Source organism: Astatotilapia calliptera, unplaced genomic scaffold, assembly GCF_900246225.1.
Source record: "Astatotilapia calliptera unplaced genomic scaffold, fAstCal1.2 U_scaffold_9, whole genome shotgun sequence".
In the NCBI taxonomy this organism is placed as follows: Eukaryota; Metazoa; Chordata; class Actinopteri; order Cichliformes; family Cichlidae; genus Astatotilapia; species Astatotilapia calliptera.
The window spans coordinates 496,212-512,496 of record NW_020535833.1 but is presented as its reverse complement, the minus strand read 5'-3'; the positions used below and the strand labels follow the sequence as shown (position 1 = coordinate 512,496).

At 39.2% G+C, this 16,285-nt stretch overlaps 1 protein-coding gene and 1 long non-coding RNA gene across 2 annotated transcripts in view; both read left to right on the top strand.

The window, feature by feature from the left end:
• Positions 1-2,112, top strand: part of LOC113018486 (ICOS ligand-like) — a 2,777-nt gene extending 665 nt beyond the window's left edge. Inside the window, exons 2-3 of the mRNA XM_026161556.1 lie at positions 1,306-1,647; positions 1,879-2,112. Coding sequence (XP_026017341.1) covers positions 1,306-1,647; positions 1,879-1,985 — 449 coding nt within the window. The 3' untranslated portion in view covers positions 1,986-2,112. The remainder of the gene's footprint in view (positions 1-1,305; positions 1,648-1,878) is intronic.
• A 4,918-nt stretch (positions 2,113-7,030) lies between these two features.
• Positions 7,031-9,094, top strand: LOC113018489 (uncharacterized). Its single transcript, XR_003271803.1, has 4 exons — positions 7,031-7,166; positions 7,310-7,412; positions 8,643-8,727; positions 8,942-9,094. It is a non-coding gene; the product is annotated as an uncharacterized LOC113018489 (long non-coding RNA).
• Positions 9,095-16,285: the final 7,191 nt, after the last annotated feature.

Below are 16,285 nucleotides of genomic sequence, written 5' to 3'. Positions count from 1 at the left end.
ACAACGATATTTAACCGACTACTGTACACCAAATATAAATAAGACGAGCGCACAACAAATGGCACGTGATAAAATGAAGTTGTGACATTTACAAATGACTTGAAAGTACATGGAGACAGTCCACTATATCATAAAGCAGTCAAAGATCACACTGCCTCTCCATACACCTGGACGAGAAGCAAACTGATAGGAGAGCAGCTTAAGGCATAGGTGTCAAACTCTGGCCCGCGGGCCAAATTTGGCCCGCAGCCTAATTACATTTGGCCCGCGAAGCCATACCAAATTACTATTAGAGCAGGCCTACTGGTATTATACAGCTAATATATATATTGTTTAGTCTTAAGCTTTGCTGTTCCATATTCAGTTTTTCAGCTAAACTTGTTTGAGTCCATAAGAAAAGATTCATTCTTATATCTGGAGGAAGATTTTTTTTTTTCAATAAATATTAATGTTAGCCCGCAACTTTGTTCCATTTTGAATTTTGGCCCACTGTGTATTTGAGTTTGACACCACTGGCTTAAGGTAAAGTTTTCATGCAAGCCCTCCTCTTATTGTGCAGACTCAACACAGGGCATAAGGTACATCTGCTCCAGGGCTGGAGAAATAGATTTCATTGGCAGTCTGTTCAAGCCATGTTTGGAGTGCTTTGAATCCTGTTACCATTCAGATCAATCAATGTGTTCAATTTAGAATGTCCCCGTGCAAAGGTGTTACTGGAAAGCACACAAAACATCCATGAAATATATCTTTAAATTATCTTGCATTTTTTATTTAACAAATTTCCCATGTGTGGGACTAATAAAGGGTTATCTTATCTCCGTATATTTGTAAACCCTTACAGTTTTTTCTCTTTCCATCTAACTTTGCCATTTGCCCATTTGTTCAGTTTCTGCTCTCTCACTCTCTCTTGCTCTTTAAAAGACAAAGGCCCCCAGATGGCAGGTAGAAGGAAAAGCAGGAGTTTGGTGGTGAGAGCAGGGACTTTAATGTAGGGACTGTGTAACGGGAGAGAGGTGGTTCATATGATGGAGAGAAAGTAGATATATATATGTGCAGCAAACCAAATGGAAAGGAAGCAAGACCAGGTGCACCGGAGGTGGATTCAAGCGCTTCCAGAATGATGTAGAAAAGAGGAGAGATAGAGTAGGGGTAATAAAACAGGAAAACTAGAATGGAAAATTTTATATTCCATTTATGTGCCAATCAAAACATATACATCTCAGTGGTCCCTGATCCTCGCAGTGATTGGCTGATGTAGAGGTGAACACTTACTTCATCCTCTTTGCTTTGTGTTTCCTCTTTCAGACCAGAAAAACATAACATCTAAGTCTGGACAGAACGTCATTCTGCCATGTCGAGCTCCAAAGAAGGACATCTGCATCATTGTTTTAGAGTGGAGCAGAGCTGACCTGGGAGAAGAATATGTCCTAACGTACCGAGACGAGCAGTTTGATCCAGATGAGCAGCATCCATCTTTTAAGAACCGGGTGGATCTGCAGGACAGACAGATGAAGGATGGAAACTGGTCTTTGATTGTGAAGGATGTGATGATTAACGACACTGGAACATACAAGTGTCGTGTCTTCATGAGAGAAACACGCTTGTGGGAATCCATCAACACCATCTACCTTCATGTTGATCCTCCAGGTGAGTGAGTAGAGTTGAGTGTGTGTGTGATCAGAGGTGAAGCTGCTTCCTGCTTGTTGATGTTTGTTTCTAAAGATGTTGTTGATAAGACTTTGTAGAAAGCAGCTGGTCTGAGTGATGTGATCAGAGTGCAGTAGATAATGTCTGACAGCAGTTTGAAGAGGAAATGGATTCTGTTCTGTTCTTCACTCATCACCTACCTGACAGCTGACACCTGTTTTTCACCTGCAGGTCAGACAGGAGGAGGCAGATTTGTCCCACTGATACTTTGTCTACTTGGTTCCACTGTCTTTATTGTGGTCAGTTTTCTGATCTACAGAAGAAAACCCCACAAATAGGATTCACACGTCCTTCCTGTTGAACAGCAGTGTATTTAAAATGTCTCAGAGCTTTTTAACTGTGAACTGAGTCGCTTGCAATTGTTACTAAATATTTATTAGAGTTTTCTCATTTTAAAGAAAAGCTAGGCAGCTTTTATTCATTACATTTTTAAGCACTGCTTACATGTATTTGCACATGTCTGGATTTGTCAATATATTTACTTCTAATATGCATTTTATTGTTAATGTTAATGAAATTAAAGCTGAAGTTCCTGATTCACCGCCCAACCCAATATGCATTTTTATCTGTTTATTGGGTTTCTTTTTACAGTGTTTTAAAGTCTTAACTGTGAATACAAATTGTATTTTAATGACTGAACATGTGTTGCTGTGTTGATATGTGCCTGTTTCTTTTAAAATGTGTATGTTTGTTTTTAAATGTTTTCTCAATCTTGCCCCACCTTACCTCTCTGAGCTTCTTCATCCCTACACACCCTGTTGGTCTCTTACTTGCTTAGTTGGAGTACCGAGATCTGGGAGGAAGCTCAGAGGGGACAGGGCCTTCTCTATCGTGGCTCCTGAGTTTAGAGAGGTCCCATCTCTGTCCACTATTAAAACACGCCTTTGGCCTTTGACCTCAGTGAGACTTAGTGTCTCTTGTATTTAAATGTGTTATTTAATTAATTATTTTAGTTTTCTTTTATTTGCTTTCAATTAAATCAAATGTTATTTTTATTATTTAGTTCCGATCTATAGCACTTTGCGCCAGCTGTGGTTGCTTTAAAAGATGATGGTGATACTTGTGCTCATTGTAATTCAGTCTATATCTTAAATGTTTTTTTGTATTATTTTATGCTTTATAATGTTCTTATTTTTTTACTCTAATTTGTTTACAGTGTTTGGTGCTTAGAATTAAAAAAAATAAAATAAAATCATAATTAAAGAAAAACTGAAATAGAATAATCTGAATTTTAATCAGTCTTAAGAAAACAAACATCAACCTTGCCACTTAAAAATATTAGAAATGAGAAATAATCAAAATCATGCCAATTTAGTCATGTTTACAAATCATGCCACACTAAATCATGTCATCATGATTTATCATGATGTTATCATGTCACTTGTACAAACTCATCTGATATTGTGGACCGTCGCTGTTAAAATGTATTTTTGAGTATGGAAGCATTAATGATCTGCCAGTATCCATGTTAGTATTTAAAGTCCAACATCTCCCTCTAGTGGTCATATATGAACATGTTTGAGGATGGTGTTCATGTAAAATGTGAATCATAGTGTTCCAGTCAGTCATCAGTGTGTCTCTGCACAGCTGTAATTAAAATGTGTTCAGAGGGCCTCAGTGTCTGAATGGTTCCAGTTCAGCTCCATAACAGCAGCATCCCTGGTTTGATTCCTGTGTTTCAGCTCATATCTGCCTCTCTCACTGAGGGGGACGTCCACTGCATGGAAATGGATTTTTTCATCAACCAAACTACAGATCACTGAGAGCAGAGGAGATTTTCTGCCATGTTTCTTTTCATATGTGTGAACTGACAAATGTTTTACTTCAGAAAAATTAAGAAATAATGCGCATAGTTATTGTGTTTAATTCACTTGATGAATTAAAATTATTCGTAGTCTCCCACCACTATATTTGAACCAATAGAAAGCTGGTGCTCAGAGGAAGGGGGCGGGCTTTACTTGGTGTCAGTGAGAGAAATGAAAAAAAGCTCAAGTGAGTGAGAAGGACGATGAAGGAAACATCTGTGCTGTGTCTGCTCTGTAAGTAGAATCTCTGTGTTTGTTTGAATTCTTGTACTTTGACTGTCTGCTCTCCTGATAACTGATGATGGAGGAGAAGACATGAAAAACAAATCAGGCTGAATTCAAGTTCAAAACACCACGAGGACCAACTGCAGGTCTGAACTGACTCTTTATCTTTGCTCAGGAGTCGAGGAAACACAGCAGGCAGTGAAAAGATCAAATCATTCACTCATTATATCAACACAGCTGCACAGTGGACACATGACTTTACAGGGTTATTTAAAAGTAATGGATGTTTTGCATATACTAAAAGTTTAGTCAAATGTTTATTATTTCAATGATCATTTTTAGGAGATGCTGTTTAGATATGTGTGTAGCAAACTTGTAAATTATTGCATCGCTGCCTAAACATGACGAGGTACGTTAGCACCCTCTAGTGGGTGAAAACTTAGCCTTTACCTTTAGTAGCGGTCAACACCTATCCGGTTGTTCAGTGATGACGCGACGAATCCTACTTCCGGGTCTAAAGTAGTCTGCGTTTAATATGGCTTTTGTGTTGTTAACATGTTTAATGTTATGTGTTTTCTTCTATTTGATCTCAAAAAGCTCCTAAAACAGTCAGTGATCCCTGTTGACCTCCCTCGGCTTTTATTACCGCTAATCATTTATTTAAGCTCAGTTTTTAAAACCTTAGGATGTAACTACAGCCCAGCCCATGCAGCAGTATATGAATGACTAACCTCGTATTGTGGATGGATTATCTCAGTTGTTCTCCTGGCTGAAGTTTGGTCCTTTTACAGCATCCTGCCATGCGATTACATTTGTTCCTGACCACCGAGAACACTCACGTTAACTTTTATCGAGTGGAAAAAAAGTTAGCTTGTTTATATTATGCTAACATAGCTGTGTCGCTAGCGGTCACGTAGCACATCATTATATACCAGCTAGCCCAACTTCAGTAACCCTACAAACGTCACTGCTGTTTAGTTTTCTGTCTTCATTCATACTGGAAGTGATAGCAGAGCTGTACGTTTTAATTTGTTTCCAAAACCCCGCAGTCAGGACATGCTATATTGTATTTAGATAGAAGCTAGCAAGCTAACTCCCTGCTAACTTCTAACTCCGTTAAATGTCATACATTCTGTTTTCATGGATGCCTGGATGTTAAACTCAATTGTTACACCTGGTAGAGCAGAACGCTGATCATTTTATTAAAGATGAAAGACTTTAGACAGTTTTTCAACTCTCAGTAATGCCATAGTGATCGTTTGATATGTGAAAAATATGTGCAGTTTTATAGACAGCCAAAAGTTATTACAAATCATGGAGAATAATGCCGAAAGTTATCAGAGGAAAAGAGGCGGTTGTGGTTAGCGAAGCTAAACCAGGATCTACAAGGCAAAAATCTGGACAACATCCGAATTTGTTCCACTCATTTCTTTCCTATAGTTAAGCATACTTAATAAAATATACTCGAAGTATGCTACTTTTTGGTAAGGGATGATATCATACAGTTAAGGTTTGGCTGATTAAAGATGTTATTGCGTTACTTACTTTGGCATTCACAACACATCTGTCACTGATGACTTGATACTGCATCTCCCTCACCCATCCACACACCATCTGGTTATAGGCCTCCAAACTTTTATAAGATTTGAGGTCTGCTGTCTTCTGGGCAAGAAAACCAGGTAGTTGATATCAAGATACGCAATAGACGGAAGACTCTCCGGCTTGTCATTGATCCAAGATGAAGGAGCCAACTCGTTTGGATCTGCACACAAATAAAACCTAACTTTTCCAAATATCGTGCCCTTACCTGTGGACCAAGTCCTTCCCTGTATACCTTTGCATCTATAACGCATTTTGAGGAGCTTTTCTGTGGTTTCGGACATTGATCCATTGCAGTGGTTACCTCCGAGTGCCTCCAATATGGCCGCACATGCAGGTTACCACCCAGAACGTGACGTGACATTACCAATAAGTTTGATGTGTCACATGGCCTATTCCTATTGAAAAAACAAAAGTTGTATCCTTGATGGCTGACTTCTGAATGGCCACCATGGTCACCACCCATCTTGAGGAGTTTGCCCCCTCACATATACTAATGTGCCACAAACAGGACTTTAATATCACCAACCATTCCCATGTTACGGTGTATCCATATAAATGGCCCACCCTGTAGATTGTACTACAAGCTGTTTTTTGAGATACATATTAGAGTAGAAGTGCATGAAGTCCAATTGATCTGCTGTTTTTCCTTTTTGTTTTGTTTTGGATTTTTTTAGCTTTAGCTGAAAATGAGCACACATATCGGAGATAAGAGTTTGTGTGTTTGTCAGCTGTTTGTGTGGAGTTGTTCTTTATGTTCACTTCAAATCAACCTGAGTGTCATTTCTCTTTAGTTCTGATCTCAGTGCTGAGCTGCACAACAAACCAAGGTCAGTAACCTTCTTCTGTCACAGTTTAAACCTGAGAAATGCTCACTGATATGACCTGATTGGGTTCATCTTTGCAGTTCTAACAAAATATATCAGTTTTTTTTGTTTGTTTGTTTGTTTGTTTGTTTGTGTTATTTTAACCCTCACAGCTCGTCTGACTGTGAGTCCCAGCAGCTCTCAGTTTTTTAAAGGAGATTTTGTGTCTCTGAGCTGTGAGGAGGACGACAGCTCTGCTGGATGGACTGTGAAAAGAAGCACAACAACAACTATGATCACTCTTTGTGGAACGGAATGGGGAACACCAGCTGGTTCTTCCTGTAACATCAGCTCCATTTCAACATCTGACAGTGGACTTTACTGGTGTGAATCCAAAAATAAAGCAAGTAACAAGATGATCTCTATCACAGTCACTGGTAAGCTGAGTGTGTGGAGTTAGTGTTGATGAAGCTGTGTGTAAATGGATGAAATGCTGTAGTTTGTCTCTGTGTTGAGGTGGATCAGTGATCCTGCAGAGTCCTGTCCTCCCTGTGATGGAGGGAGATGACGTCACTCTGCTCTGTAAAACAAAGACCACTCCCTCCAACCTCCCAGCTGCTTTCTATAAAGATGGCTCCCTCATCAGGAAGCAGCCTACAGGTCACATGACCATCCAGCATGTTTCCAGGTCTGATGAAGGCCTCTACAAGTGTGACATCAGCGGTCATGGAGAGTCTCCATCCAGCTGGATCACTGTCACAGGTGACACACTCACCTGTCTGTGTTTCTGCAGCTTTCAACATTCACAATGTGACGACAATTAATGACTGTGTTTGCTTTGTTTTAGAGAGAAACACCACCACACCTCCACCTACATCCACACCTCCACCTACATCCACACCTCCTCGATCACTCTCTCCTCCTGTTCTCTTTGTGTTGCCATCTGTTGGATCAGTGTGTGTTGTGCTTCTACTGCTGTTATTGGTTCTGCTGGTGAAACGATGTGTTCACAGGAAACCTGAAGGTGAGACTTTCTGATTTTCCATGTCTGAGTTTATTTGGTAGAATAAAGTTCGCATTCATGATGATCACAGTAACAACTTTCTTAAATGCAATCTCTGTTTACATATTTTAATTTATATTATTGATCATTTTGAATCATTTCAGCAGATCAAGAAAAAAACTGGAGAAGATGACATCCTTACTGACATCATGTGCAGTATAATCAACATATCAAAAAATCAACAAGCGCCAATCAGAGAAATCCGAGGTAGTGGGCTCGTCTTCCAATATAGGAAGTTTTTAAGCAGGTTTCATCAGATTCGACTTGTGATTTTACACACACAGTTTCTCACATGCTGGTGACCTTGTGGCTTAAATGGCATTTCCTTTCTATTTGGTCATAGATTTTAATAAAACTGCCCAAATATCTGTTAGGAGGCATTGCCAGGAAGGCCACTGAGTGGGTAGATTTCCTTTTAGAAGGACTGTCATGCAGCTTTACAATGTGAACAAATTTATGTTTAATTAAGGAACTGGAAATGTTTGAGAATGTGTGTTTTGATCATAGTTTGGGACGATGAATAACATCTCTGATTTTTTCCTCTTCAAATGTATCAGGCACACAGTTGAATATGAAGGTAGAAGAAGATTAGCACTGTTGCTGACTTTGATGATATGATTATGGGAACATTATGGACCATATGAGGGAAGTTCAGAAGTGTAAAAATGTGGACTGTTTGTAACAGTAAAACAAGCAAACAAAACTTGCTAAGTGTAGTTATGAACTTGTTTCCTTTGTCTGAAAATAGGTCAGCTTAGTCAGTTCTAATTGCCTTAAGTGTCACACTGTGAGTGTTGTTCACTGTGAGCTGGACTGTGTGTTTGTGGTCTGTGGTTAACTGAAGCTAACATCTCTGCAGTCGTCCAGCATCCTGTTTCTGATAGAAAGAAACACTTCAGCTGCAGGTGTTTCAACACAGGACTGTTCATTTTAAAATTAATTTAAAAGCATTTCCCAGTCTCTATAACGAATCTGACGTCTATAACGTTGATAATTTAGTAGTTTCTGTACCATCCTGACACGTTGAGCACATGTTGATGATTCCAGTTAACTGTAGTCTGAAGCTGCTTCTCACTGCAGTTTGTCCTAGTTTGGACAGTAATAATGGTTATACTGTGAGAAAGTGTTTGCTTTGTGCTGAGGTGAAGCAAGTCAATCTGTACTGAAGGCAGGAGCAGCTTTGTGGTCGTCCGCTTTTCTTTTCACAGAAACGCCCCTCAGCTTCATGTGGCCAATCTTTTTTTTTTTCATAGCAGTGGCATTAAGATTAAAAAAAAACTATGAAATGCTGCTGTGGTTTTTTTAAAGTTGTCGCTTATTCTCTTCATGATGCAAAATTAGGGTAGAAAGTTTCCCACAGCTCTGCTATAGTATAAAAGTTGTGCAGTTGTTATACCTGTTGTAATTTCACATAATTCTGATTGTTTACTTCTGCAGAGACGGATTCAGATGCAGTCTACTCAGCAGTGAAAACTAAAAATGACAGTTATGGACAAAAAACTATCAGAACAAGAAGGGCCAGGTAACTCACCCTGTTTCCAGCAATAATGCTTAGCTAAGCTTAAAAAAAAAAAGAACAACACACGATTGAAGCTCAGAGCTCTGACCCAGTTCACACTTCAAATGCAAATGTAAATAAGAGAGGCATCAAGGTCTTGATTGAACTACAAAGCTTGTAATCATGTTTCCTGTTGGGTTTTTTTTTGTTTTTTTTAACTGTATGTGTTTGTGTTCAGACTTTAAACCGGAGCCAGACGTTGTCTACTCTTCACTGAAGTTGTCAACCAGTCCAGCCACTGACGTCCAGCTGCTGGTCTCTAACTGGGCCCCACCACACGTTAAAAAAATATTTTTATTCTTTATGCTTTTGTAGAATAGAATAGAACAGAACAGAGTAGAATAGAATACAATGGAATAGAATAGAATAATCCTTTGATTGTCCCACAAAGGGAAATTTGGTTGTAACAGCAGCAAGAAAGACATTGTAGTCATTCAGTGTGTCTAATAGAGCTCTTCTATCTATCTATCTATCTATCTATCTATCTATCTATCTATCTATCTATCTATCTATCTATCTATCTATCTATCTATCTATCTATCTATCTATCTATCTATCTATCTATCTATCTATCTATCTATCTATCTATCTATCTATCGGAATCAGTTTATGTAGTGAGGTTTGCACCCATTAATTTATGCCCACCACAGCATCATTCAGGTTGAGGTCTAGACGCTGATGCTCATTTATGACTCTAGTCTAGAGTATATTAATATACAGAGAAGTTTGTGATAGCCTCAATTACTTTCAGGTGACCCGTTCCCGTCACTGCAAAACAAGCCAAAAATCATCACCCCTCCACCACTGCGGACAGTACAGTATGATGTATTTGTGATGATATCCTGTGTTTGGTTTTATCCAGACATAGTGCTCTACATTGTGTCGGATATTTCCTTGAGTAGTTCTTTGGGTTTAATAAAGAAAGTCAAATGGAAAGTTTGGCTGGTTTGGTTCTGGCTGATACACACTTGTGTTTATTGTGAAAAATAAATGAATCCCAAAATGAGTTAAACTGTAGCCACATACATAAAACAGCAGGAACTCCATTCAGTGGCTGTAAAACAAACTTCCAAAAGTAGTTAAATTTCCCTTTACTCTGTTTATTTGGATTAAGGATTGGATATACAGAAATGTATTTGGTAGCATTTAATGCTCCTCTTCCATGGAAATGTAGTACCACACTCAGGACTTCACCATGAAGACAAAGAAGTGTTTTATTGTATGAAAACCTTCAAACCTATATGACCCAGGCTGGACTTCGTTCTGGATCACAGCACAGAGCTCCTCCTTTCAAACTTCTCAGTGAATTTACAAAGGGACATGACTCAGAGTTCAAGTCTGCTTCTACCTACTGGCAACACTGAGCATTACAGCAGGGCAGCTGCTTTGTAAATGCCAGCAATATAACCTCTTAACATCCACCAGTTGAAAACATTAATATGAATAATACAGTGTTATTGATGTCAGCTTTTCATGTAAAAACTGTGGAAGATTTTCAGTTAATTTCCACACAGCATATCTTTTTAAACTGTGGGAGAACACACAATCCCATAATAGCAGCTGAAGGAAGTTAGAACCCAGAACTTTGTAGGCTTAATGCAACAGTGCTCGCAAAAACTGCATCACAAACTCATGTAATGATGTTGCTCTATATTGTTTCTTCTTGCTTCGATAATGTAGAAATATTACTCTTTGAAAGACGATAAAACATAGGTATTAATGTTCATATCTTTAGTCTGAAAGTGCAGTCATGAATTTAAATATCCTTCCAATAGTTACAAATTTTCTTCTCTTCCAGCTTTGGCGTACTATGATATACCAGTATACATAAAATGCAATTAGGGATCTAAATCTCTTTGACACTGCGATACGCCAAATTACAAAAGAACTGAAACTCTGTGGAAACAGGTCTTATGCAAAAGATGATTGAAATTGAGAATCCAACTAAAGCCATCTGTAAAGGATGAGACTGTGTGATTTTTATATGTGTAAAGTTCAAAGCAAAGGGCAAACTGAACAGAGATGCCATCAGGCTAAACCTTTGTGTACAAAGAGTCAAATGATGAGTCAGATGATCATGGGACCGAACAACAGGTTCTCTTATTTTAAAGCACTGAGCCATGAAAATGTCATGATGTCCAACATTTAAGAACAGTGAGGATGTTTAAACAGAAGCCTGGGTTATAAGGTCACCTGGACTCATCTGGAGGTATAAATCTCGGTGTTGCCAACATATCAATGCAAGGATGTGTGAGTTATTAAAATATTTCCAAAAAATATTTATTACAACCTGATGAGGAAGCCCTTAAACAAAGACTGCCCACAGCCTGTTTCAGGACCACTATAGACATATAAACTCCTAAAAAGTCACAAAGAATAAGGAAATTTGTGTTTGATCAGTTATATTTTGATTGTAACAATACATTGTGCCAGAGAAAATTTGACAATTTTGTGATGGTTTCAACCCACATACTCAACTCTGCTATTTAACCCACAAATCTATTTACCTTACAATTATGAGATAAGTTAAAGGGAAATAAAGAGGTAATACAACAAGCCCCACGCGCAGGGCGATCCGTGATAGCTAGCTAACTGAGATTTGCTGCGTTAATACGGTTATGATATTAACGTCCTTTTAATAAGATTAACGCTGATGGTACTAATTTAACACGGTGGACCGGTGGTTAGCACTGTTGCCGCACAGCAAGAAGGTCCTGAGTTCAATTCCAACATCAGGCCGGGGTCTTTCTGTGTGGAGTTTGCATGTTCTCCCCGTGTTTGCGTGGGTTCCCTCCGGGTACTCCGGCTTCCTCCCACCATCCAAAGACATGCAGCTTGTGGGGATAGGTTAATTGGATAATCCAAATTGTCACTAGGTGTGAATGTGCGAATGAATGTGGGTGTGAATGGTTGTCTGTCCCTGTGTGTTGGCTCTGCGACAGACTGGCGACCTGTCCAGGGTGTACCCCGCCTCTCGCCCTATGACAGCTGGGATAGGCTCCAGCGCCCCCCGCGACCCTGGAAAGGATAAGCGGAAGCGAATGGATGGTACTAATTTTAATATTAAGTGACTCTCACTGATGATCTGCTTGTATCCATGTCAAGATTTAAAGTCAAATATCTCGCTCAAGTGGCAACATTGAAGGGTAGCATTTCAACAATCTGTGAATCATAGTGTTCCAGTCAGTCATCAGTGTGTCTCTGCACAGCTGTAATTAAAATGTGTTCAGAGGGCCTCAGTGTCTGAATGGTTCCAGTTCAGCTCCATAACAGCAGCGTCCCTCGTTCGATTCCTGTGTTTCACATCATACTCATCAGTGAGGTAAGCAAGATTTTATTTATACAGTCCCTTTAAAGGGAAATATTAAAAAGTGCTTCACAACCAAAAATACTAAAAACATGACACCCAAAAGAAAGCTTTAACCACTAACACATTATAAAATTGAATGAACCACTTAACGGTTATTTGAATTTGTTCATTAACGAAATCACAGCTCATCAACACCAGACTGAGGGAATCTTTGACACTGACATTGAGTTTATATTTTAATATAATTTAGCATAGGCATCTGTACACAAGTAAAAAAGCGAGTTACCCACCACCGCCTTTGTACCAACAGAAAAAACACAGACTCAGAGGAAGAGGGCGGGCTTTACTTGGTGTCAGTGACAGAAGTGAAAAAAAGCTCAAATGAGTGAGAAGGACGATGAAGGAAACATCTGTGCTGTGTCTGCTCTGTAAGTAGAATCTCTGTGTTTGTTTGAATTCTTGTACTTTGACTGTCTGCTCTCCTGATAACTGATGATGGAGGAGAAGACATGAAAAACAAATCAGGCTGAATTCAAGTTCAAACACCACAAGGACCAACTGCAGGTCTGAACTGACTCTTTATCTTTGCTCAGGAGTCGAGGAAACACAGCAGGCAGTGAAAAGATCAAATCATTCACTCATTATATCAACACAGCTGCACAGTGGACACATGACTTTACTGTGTAAAAGTAGTGTTTTATATATACTTAGAACATTCAATGCACACTATCAAAACAATAACTTTAAGTGTTGTTTTTTAAAATATAATCTTAGAGTCAACATAATTAGTCCGACCTGTGTGAACTGCTTTGAGTGTTTAACAATCAAATCAAATTCACCAACAAAACTTTTTGTTCTATTCAATTATTAACAAAAACAATATATAAAGATCTGTAAATTATATTCTAAAGTGGCACAACAGCACATTTGCTGAAAAAGTGGTGAGAACTTATTTTTTAAATCATATCTAACAGTACACACGTCACAGTGGTGCAGTGGTTCGAGTCAGTTGTGATGTTTGGTTAACTGCTGATTTTAGGTCTGAATGTGACACAAATCTTTCTAAACAATTGGCCCAAATTTAGAGACAAAGTGCCAGGACATGTGTTATTGGAATTGGTTCCAGTGTTCATTCTGTTTGAATTAGTCAAGATAGATTCTACGTTTAGTTTTTTTGAGACCCCTAGACCCAGAAGAGTGTATTATCTGTGTTTGTCAGCTGTTTGTGTGGAGTTGTTCTTTATCTTCAGCTCAAATCAACCTGAGTGTCATTTCTCTTTAGTTCTGATCTCACTGCTGAGCTGCACAACAAACCAAGGTCAGTAACCTTCTTCTGTCACAGTTTAAACCTGAGAAATGCTCACTGATATGACCTGATTGGGTTCATGTTCCACAATGGAGCTCACATATAAAACTGAAGAAAAAAATAAAATCTAATCGTTTTTCACTTTAACCCTCACAGCTCGTCTGACTGTGAGTCCCAGCAGCTCTCAGTTCTTTGAAAGAGATTTTGTGTCTCTGAGCTGTGAGGAGGACGACAGCTCTGCTGGATGGACTCTGAGGAGAAACACAGCAACAGACAACAGAGCTGAGTGTGAGGAATGGGGAACACCAGCTGGTTCTTCCTGTAACATCAGTCACATCTACTCATTAGAAAGTGGAGTTTACTGGTGTGAGTCCAGAGAGGGTCCCATCAGTAACATGGTTAACCTGACAGTCACTGGTAAGCTGAGTGTGTGGAGTTAGTGTTGATGAAGCTGTGTGTAAATGGATGAAATGCTGTAGTTTGTCTCTGTGTTGAGGTGGATCAGTGATCCTGCAGAGTCCTGTCCTCCCTGTGATGGAGGGAGATGACGTCACTCTGCTCTGTAAAACAAAGACCACTCCCTCCAACCTCCCAGCTGCTTTCTATAAAGATGGCTCCCTCATCAGGAAGCAGCCTACAGGTCACATGACCATCCAGCATGTTTCCAGGTCTGATGAAGGCCTCTACAAGTGTGACATCAGCGGTCATGGAGAGTCTCCATCCAGCTGGATCACTGTCACAGGTGACACACTCACCTGTCTGTGTTTCTGCAGCTTTCAACATTCACAATGTGACGACAACTTAATGACTGTGTTTGCTTTATTTTAGAGAAGCACACCACCACACCTCCACCTACATCCACACCTCCACCTACATCCACACCTCCACCATCACTCTCTCCTCCTGCTCTCTCTGTGTTGTCATATGTTGGATCAGTGTGTGTTGGGGTTCTACTGGTGTTACTGGTTCTGCTGGTGAGACGATGTGTTCACAGGAAACCTGAAGGTGAGACTCAGACTTCCTGATCTTTCATGTCTGAGTTTGTTCAGTAGAATAAATTTCACATTCACTATGATCACAGTGAAACGTTCTAACATGTAATCTCTGTTTAGATAGTTAATCTAATGGATCATCTTAGCAGAACAAGACAAAGCTGGAGAAGATGAAGTCATCACTGACATCATGTGCAGTATAATCAACATATCAAAAAATCAACAAGAGCCAATCAGAGAAATCCAAGGTAGTGGGCTCTTTTTTTCATCATAACAAATTTTTACGCAGATTTTATCTTTTGATTTTTCACACACATTCTTTCATGTGCAGACTTCACAGCTTAAATGACATTTTCTATCTATTTGCCGTAGATTTCAATAAAACTTCCCAAATATCTGTTTAGAGGCGTTGCCAGGCAGGACACCGAGTGGTTAGATTTGCTTTTAGAAAGGCTTTAATGCAGCCTTACAATCTGAGATAATGTTTTGAAAGTAGGAGTGAAGATAGTCAGGGAACTGCAAACATGTAACAATGTGTGTAAGCAAACATTTTCCTCCTCAGATTTAAATCTAAAAGTTAGTTTAATATGAAAATAAAATCAGATATAGGTTCATGAACACTTGCCTGTCATTATGATGTGTTGGGTTAAGAGGACATTCTGGATTATGTGTGATCATGTATTTTTTTTATTTCAGTTTGTGTAAAATTGTGGATTGTTGAACAGTAAAATAAAGATTTTTATGATTTGATGCTTTCACAATAAATCGTTTATGTTTATAGATTATAAATGAATTTTATTTCTTTATGTAAAATTTGATCAGTTTTGTCAAATATAACCGTCTGTCTGTAAAGTCTCACACTGTCTGTGAAGGTTCTCAGTCATCCAGGTCGTCGTAGTCAAAGGAGTTTGCAAAGAAAAGTGTCTGGACTTCTTTAAGTTACTTGAAGACGGTCAAATGGTGGAGAGTCCCAGATTTAAACCTAGTGGGAGTGTCCCCCCTAAGAGGGACAAAAGGACCCCCTGATGATCCTCTAATCGCCTGAGCCAAGGTGTGAAAATGGGTGTGGGTCCCAATCAGCCAGAGTTTCGGCTCATTGTGAAACCTGGCCCCACCTTATCATGCAAAATAAGGTGGGACAGAATTTGAATTTATCATGCAAATTCCTGAGGTCAGATGGCCCAGGATGGCCCACTGACATCCTGGGCAAGCAACTTAAAGAAGTCCAGACACTTTTCTTTGCAAGCTCCTTTGACTAAAGTCTCACACTGTACTTACTGTTGTTCACTGTGAGCTGGACTGTGTGTTTGTGGTCTGTGGTTAACTGAAGCTAACATCTCTGCAGTCGTCCAGCATCCTGTTTCTGATAGAAAGAAAACACTTCAGCTGCAGGTGTTTCAACACAGGGCTGTTCATTTTAAAAACAGGAAGGAACATGGAGACGTCATCTGGAAAATGATTTCTTTAAACTCTGCTCACAGACCATCATGAATTCAAAGTGAATAATTTCATCAAGGACGTCTTTTTATAGTTTTATGATGCTAACATTTTAAATCCAGTCTTTCTAATTCTTGAAAATGAAAATCAGAATCTGGCTATAATAAAGTTTATAATTATCTTGTTCTTTATGGCATGTTGACCAGATACAGTCATCCTGCTGATGATTCTAGTTTACAGTAGTCTGAAGATAGTGAAACTTCTCAACACAGTGTCTCTTGGTTTGGCCAGTAATAGCGTTGATGTTGTGAAGGTCTTTGCTCTGTGGTGAAGTGCATCAGTGTGCACTAAAAGCAGATGTTTGCAGCTTTGTGGTTGTCCTCTTTTCTCTTTCACAGAAACATCCTTCAGATTTATGTGGTCAGTTTCATAGCAGAGATGTTAAGATAAGAAAAGCGTGTGAAGCTGCAGTTTATA